General features: G+C 32.1%; 1 protein-coding gene across 1 annotated transcript; it reads right to left on the bottom strand.

The window, feature by feature from the left end:
* Positions 1-287: 287 nt before the first annotated feature.
* LOC106367709 (protein SHI RELATED SEQUENCE 1) lies at positions 288-2,673 on the bottom strand. The gene is made up of 2 exons (XM_013807535.3): positions 1,486-2,673; positions 288-1,043 (listed from the first exon to the last, which is right to left on the bottom strand). Exons 1-2 carry the CDS (start codon positions 2,180-2,182, stop codon positions 643-645), a joined length of 1,098 nt encoding a protein of 365 aa, XP_013662989.2. The 5' UTR covers positions 2,183-2,673; the 3' UTR covers positions 288-642.
* Between the last annotated feature and the right edge of the window lie 4,474 nt (positions 2,674-7,147).

Here is a 7,147-nt window from a genome sequence, read left to right as displayed (position 1 = left end):
AGGATGGATGATTTATTAATTAGGTTAGACAACGTCCATTGTAGAACGCACCCTCATGTCACATCTCTACATGTCGCTCTTCTAACACACAAATATATACTCATCTTGTCACTTTCTATGATTATATCACATGTCAATTATGGCACATATGAATTACTACTAGTAATAGAATTTGAATATCATTAAATGCATGGATGGGAACAGGCCATATCATAATCGCAGTAACTGAAACCATGGCTGAAGAAACTAAATCGTACGTATAATATACAACACATATTTAACGACTTTTCTATTGGTTATACTGGTTAGAAAGTTGATATAAAGATAAGGAACATTATCTCCGGATTCTTAGATTACGTGTTACACAAACAAGAAACAGACACATTAATGAAACAAAGATTCAGACAACAAGGGCTATATTGTGCTCCTATCATTTTAATGACATTATCCTCACGAAATCATTATAATACGAAGATTATATTATTTGAATTAAATTTCCGTTTTAAAAACCCTAAAACTGCAACAACTTTGAGTGTACAGAAGAAGCATAAACAGATCCATTATCCAACAATTAACGGTTTTAAAACCCTAATATCATTCTAAGAATTAAAAAGAGTTGCGTTGCATTATGTCAGATTTCCATCATGATCTTGGGTTGGGAAAGAATTGTGTACCGGCCATGAAAGTGTTGATCGGAGTTGGATAAAGAGCGGCTGGATCAGTGTAAGCCGCGGAGGAGCCGCCAATACCACCGGCGTTTGGAGTGGAAGAAGAAGCGGTTGCAACGGTCACAGATCCAGCTGTTATGAGATTCATCTGCTGAGCTCCTCCGCCACCAGAAGAGCTCTCACCAACGTTGTAGCTACCGCCACCAATACTTCCAGGACCGTTGTCGTAGAGAATGCCTTTAAAAACGTGACCACCGATGCTTACGGCTGTTTGGTAAGCAAACTCTTCTTCTCCGTCTTCCACTGAGCTCACTCGCACACATCTAAACACTGCCGGTGAGCTCACCTCCGCTGGGAAATCTCCAACCTCCAAACCTAAATTATATTAAAAAAATTACATTAAAACAAAGTAAAAGTTTTTATTAGAGATTAATCGCATGTTTGATTATTAAATAGGAGTATATAATAAAAAATTAGTATTCATCGAAAATTCAGGTCACGGAAAAGAAGGTGCAGGGAATTAAAGAAAGAATACAGATTTCAACATCGATGAGAACAGCTTGTTCCTGTCAATCTAATCGTCAGTGTTTACTCCAAAACAGTATTTTCATAAATCAAAACTAAATTACAAATATTTATACGTTTGTATATAAACTTATCTCTTTCAAGAAAACCTATACAAATAGGGTTTTATTTGGTTTTGAAGGCTGATCCCAATCGTTAACTTCAAATTATAACAAATGCAATATTGCATTTCATTATTTCCTTAAATATCTAATAATTTACTGATATTTATATTCTATATAGTATAGTATACCTGAAGCGTTGTGATAAGTAGGTACACGAGTGCAGACAAGAGACGAAGAAGTTGCCGGTAAATTTTCCCGTAGGCGTTTCGGTACGCCGCTATCACCGCGTGGCAGGTGCGTTTGAGGCTGAACCGTGCCTAACTGCTGTTGTCTCTCACGGCGTTTGGCGGCAGGAACCCACGTGCTCCTCACGTGAGTAGGACACTGGAAGCCACGGCTCTTGCAGCAAGTTCGACACCTAACGTGAGCGCAGTCTTTCTTGGCCTGATTCCCACAGTCTTGACAGCTCACACCGGTTCCTCCTCCTCCGCCGCTTCCGCCACTCCGCATCATCATGAGTGCCGCCGCAGCCGTTCCTCCGGCGCCGGCGTTTGAAGTTTCGCCGGAGATATTGAATTGGCTATGGCTGCTTGGTCCTACTCCTAAACCAGCGGCGGAGGAGTATAGATCCAACCTTTGCTGATGCTGTTGATGCTGGAACATGATTTCTTGCTGGTTGTGGTTTTGCCATAGCTCAAGTGTGCCTAAAGCAGCAGCGTTTGAAGAGGAAGGAGCGTTTGCGTTTGCGTTGACGTTAGGGTTTCTGTACCAAAGCCAAGACTCAGATACAGGCGGAGGAGGATTCGTGTTGGTCCTGTGTTCTTCTTGACCGTTTCCTCCTCCGCCTCTGCCTCCTCCACCGTCTAACGAGAAAAAACCCGCCATTCACCGGCAACACCACCACAACCACTACCCATACCACCGCTCTCCAATCAGATATTTAGAAAAAAATATGAAACAAAAAGACTCTCGCTCTAGATCTTTTTAACTTTCTCGCTTAGATCTTTGAGACTATAGGGGAGAGAGGAAATCTAGGGTTTAGGTAGAGAGTTCATTCTCTCCGGGTTTGTAGTGTTATTGACATTGAAGTTGAGTACAGCTTTTTAAGGGTGTGGTAAAAAGGCAAGCTCGTTTGTCGGTACGAGAGAAGAGAGAGTATTTAAGAAACACACAGAGAGAAAGAAGAAGGGGAAGAAAGAGAGAGATCAGAGAGAGGGTTTCATGGCCTTTCTCGCGCTCTGCAACGCCGCCATAACCTTAATATCTCTCTCTCCACTCTGCTCCTCTAATTTAATTCTCTGTCTCCTCCTCTCTTTTCTTTGTTTTCTAGATTTTGCAAAACATCTTTTTTCTTTATTTTTGTGTGACACCTCTCACTAGTCACTTCAAAATTGCCACACCCGGTAGAACATTAATCTCTTATCGTTGATCGTTTATGATCCAGCGGCTATTATTTTGTCACGTCGGCACCAATGGTATTTTTCTTCTTTGTCGTTTCTTCCCGGAAACCCGTTGTTTCTTTCCCCTTTTCTCTTACATTTTGCAAATTTTTATATGTTTTGTTTTGTTAAAAATTATCCTTAAAAGGAGTAAAATTTTAAAATGATGTTCATCCCATGAATTCTAAAAATATTATTTATAAAAATTTCAAACTTGATAATCTAAAAGCATGTTCATCCCAGAAATTTAAAAGAACTAGTATCTTATATTTTAAAACAAATAATAATAATAATAAGCATGTGAAAATAGTGAAAGGTTTTCGTTTGAGAACTTTTAAAATACTGGTGAGACTTTCAAATGACATATGTCATTCATTTAAATAATATTTACATATATTTATATCATTACACTATTATTTCTTTTCTTAGAAACTTTAACTGTTTTTAGCAATGAGGCCGTCCTAAAACTAAATGTATTTCAACTATCTAATAAAAATTAACATATTTTACCAGCTAATTATTAAATATTAGATGAACAACTCAAAATTAATATTTTCTATGTTTTATTTTGGCTTATTTTTTAAAAAATATTTTTATATTAGAGTGTTCTTAGTCTAATAATTTATCATTTAAGTTTCTCAAATTTGAGATAGCCAATTAATTTTAATTATATATTATGAAAACCCATTTAGTTCCTACTAATGACAAGCTCCTATGGTGTCAGAAATCTATTTTTGACTATCCTAAGATAGTTTTATGATTTTAAATAAAGATAGTTCTATATTCTGTGACCTATTAGTTAGACCTCCTAACCATGATCTAGAACTAAGTACGAAACTATGTCAAAAGCCCCTTATTTTAGCAAATGTGAGATCTGTTTTTTTTTTCTAACGGCTTAGCACATGTGAGATCATTGGTAATCAAACCTTTCAAAACGATTATTAGTGGACGAGGTAGAGCATATACTAACAATGAGGGTTAGTTAAATCAAGGTTTCGAAAATCCTCAGCAAGAAGACAAACATGTGGACTAAATACGTCACTATTTATTTCAAAATGGCAATATATTGATTATTATTATTATTATATTGTTCTGATTATCCATATGCCCATAATCTTTTGAAGATATCAATTTAGGTGCAGATTTGCACCTGTGGCTTAAATTTAGTGTATAAAGTTTTAGCTGGAAAGCAAATGCTTTTGTCCATGTTTCCGAGGAAACAAAACTACTAGTATGCACACATTTATGTAATAAATTAAAAAATGCACCCTCTCTTGTAGAGACAAACGGACGATTCTATTGAGGTGCGGGTGCCCAATGTTCCGCATTATCTTTGTATGAATACACAGTCATATACAGACAAACACATGCCTCTATGCCCGTGCCGTGATCATCATGCTTCCTAATTAATTAATCATTGTAATTATAAATTCTTGAATTGCCTGAGAATAACGGCACGAACAATTATGTTGCGATAAATCAAAATATAGAGAAATAAGCAGGTATGAGAGTCATGTAAACAGAAGTTAAATTGAAGATGGGACATTTAAAGCATTGTTTGAGTGGAGAGAGTTGACTAATTGGGAAGGGTAAAGCGTAAACTTTACGAATATTATACTCAAAAATGAGAACTGAGTGAATAGTTTCATTACGGGCTAAAAGCACCGACTCGCAGCCCTAAGTCCACGAGGTTCATAGCGTAGTTTAAGAACGAGTTCTTCAATTACGATAAAAACTTCACCCCTAAGAATCTCCAATAATCATCTTCTAAGCTTCGGTGATTTATTTACAATCATTTAAACCTGTACAATCAACGAATTACTGTTCTCGTTAAAATAATTTGAAATATCAAAGGTCAAAGTCCGATTAATTTTCTAGAGAGATATTAATATGGATGACTTATCTAGGCTCCGATAGTTTACTCATGGAACTGTGGAAAACATAGTCAAGTCGTGAAAAAATTAATTAAGCTGCGAAATTTTTTTAAAATAGCGGAATGGTGGAATACATACTAGATTGATTAAAATATTTTATTAAATAAAAACAAATATCAATAATTAAAATAATTACTACAAAATTTTGAAAATAAGTAAAATCTATTTAAAATACTTTACGTTGTATTACAAATATTTAGCTTATTTTTCAATACAATTTTAATAATAAATTGACATCTTATAATATTATACAATTATAGTATAATTTTATTTACAGCACAACTATTTATCATTACAAATTATTTTGCTATTTTTTAAAATTTAAAAAGGTATTATCATATAATTTAACAATATGAAAGTGTTGATTTAGTCAATAATCAACTAAAACTCACTTTTCCGCTTAATGAAATTTTTCTTCATATTTTGTCCGCACATTTTTTTTTTCCATTCCGCAACATTTTTGTGATTGGTAAAATATTTGCGTAATCGCATCTCAAATGTGATTCCACCATTTGCAGGGTTGCTAATCAAAGCCCTAGTTTCACTTTTTCCAATGAAATCTAAATTATATTTATATTTTCGTTTAACTAAGAGAATCTCCAATATAATTTTGAATATGAAGTTTTTAGTAAAATTTCAAATATGAAGAATCACTATTTAAAATTTAAAATTTAAATTTCATATTTTTATTTACATGTTAATCTTTACAATAACATATCAAATTTATGATTTTAAATATTTGTCCGTTTATTGTTTCATTCTTAAAAAACATATATTTAAAAAATATATTAAGTTTATTAAGTTTACACATAAACTAAATAAAAACTAAAATAACTAAAATAAGATTTAAAAATTTTTAAACTAGACTTAAATAACAACAATATTACAAAAAAAAACTTAACAAATGCACTAGTTGATCATATGAAAGCATTACGGAAATAATTTTATAGAATAATATAATATTTTACTTGTAATTTAATATTTAATTATTTATTTCTATTTAAAAATTTTAAATTTTAGTGTAACATTCTATTAATTAATATTGCTATAATATTTTATATATGTGATAATTATTTATAGAGTTTTATGTATTTAAATTAATTATGATGAATTTAAAAATCATAATAAATATAATTTTAAAGTTAGATTTGAAGTTTTGTTTTTAGAAAATAACATATTTAAACTTCAAATATATAGTTTTTCAAACTTCAATATAGTGTGTTTAGATGCTCTAAGCAACATCAACTTAATTTCCAACGAATAACTTGTAATTAATACAATACATATAGATACATCTTTGGTTTTTCCTATTTAAATTTGAAGTAGTAATGATAAATTATAAATTTTGAAAATTAAAAATATTTATTTAATTTTACTACTTTAATATTATAGAAAATAGATAATCACGTAAAATTATATATATATTGAATTTTAAAATATTTTAAATATAGGGTTTTTTGCAAATATGACTCAAAAGTCAAAGTCAAACACAAAACTAACCCGTGATTTTTTTGTACTTTTATTTGTCATATTCACCCCAAAAGTTCGGATTATTTACGAAAATACCATTATTGTTTTATTTTCTTTTTCAAAAATAATTTTTTTACTCTCTCATCCTCATCTTCATCAAGTATTTACAATATTGTCATTGTCATCAATAAACCAACCACCATGAACAACCAATTTGAAGCTCTTAATGCACTTAAAAATCAATTTTGACTCCTTCTATCTCATTTCTTATGAACTAAAAACAACATATCTTTTACTTTTTCTCTATATTCATCCAAAAAACTAAAGATTTTAATTCTAAAATTTTTAAGATTCATAGAACCATTCAAACTCATGATTCGTGGTCATTAACAAGTAGGTTGCTTTGGTGGTGAAGTATTGTGTGGTTGGAGAAGCTAAACAAGTTATCACACAGGTTAAAGCTATGAAATGAATTTTTTTTCCAGATATGTCCGTCAGAAGACTTCTTCTCGTCGGAGAATACTTACACGGAAGTCTTCTGGTCAATGCATAGGTTAGTTTCACAATTGACTTTATGTGTGTCTTTTAGAGACAACTTCTCTGGAAGTCTTTCGGTTTTCTTTGTTTTCAAAAAGATTAGAGAAAACTTCTCGGTAAGTCGTCTAGGAAAAACATGTTAATTTTGAATTTGACCGGATTGTGTCAGAAATTTGATTTTCCCTAGACGACTTATACGGAAGTCGTCCAACAGAAAATAAAAATAAAATATTTAACTTTTACTAGACAACTTCCAAATAAGTCGTTTCAGGTTACTTTTGCAATTGAAAAATAAATTTAAATATTTAATTTTATCCTGACGACTTCCATGTAAGTCTTCTAGTAGATGACTTACACAGAAGTCTTCCAGGATTTCTTAGTTATTACAGAAGACTTCCGTGTAAGTCGTGTGCCGGAAGACTTACATGGAAATCGTCTGGATAAAATTAAATATCTAAATTTTATTTTTT

Source organism: Brassica napus, chromosome C8 (genome assembly GCF_020379485.1).
Source record: "Brassica napus cultivar Da-Ae chromosome C8, Da-Ae, whole genome shotgun sequence".
Taxonomy (NCBI): Eukaryota; Viridiplantae; Streptophyta; class Magnoliopsida; order Brassicales; family Brassicaceae; genus Brassica; species Brassica napus.
This window is presented reverse-complemented; position numbering and strand designations above follow the sequence as displayed.

Coding starts and splice junctions, on each gene's coding strand:
- LOC106367709 (XM_013807535.3), bottom strand. CDS start 2,182: ATGGCGGGTTTTTTCTCGTTAGACGGTGGAGGAGGCAGAGGCGGAGGA. Junction 1,044..1,485: donor TACTTATCACAACGCTTCAG/GTATACTATACT, acceptor AATATAATTTAG/GTTTGGAGGTTGGAGATTTC.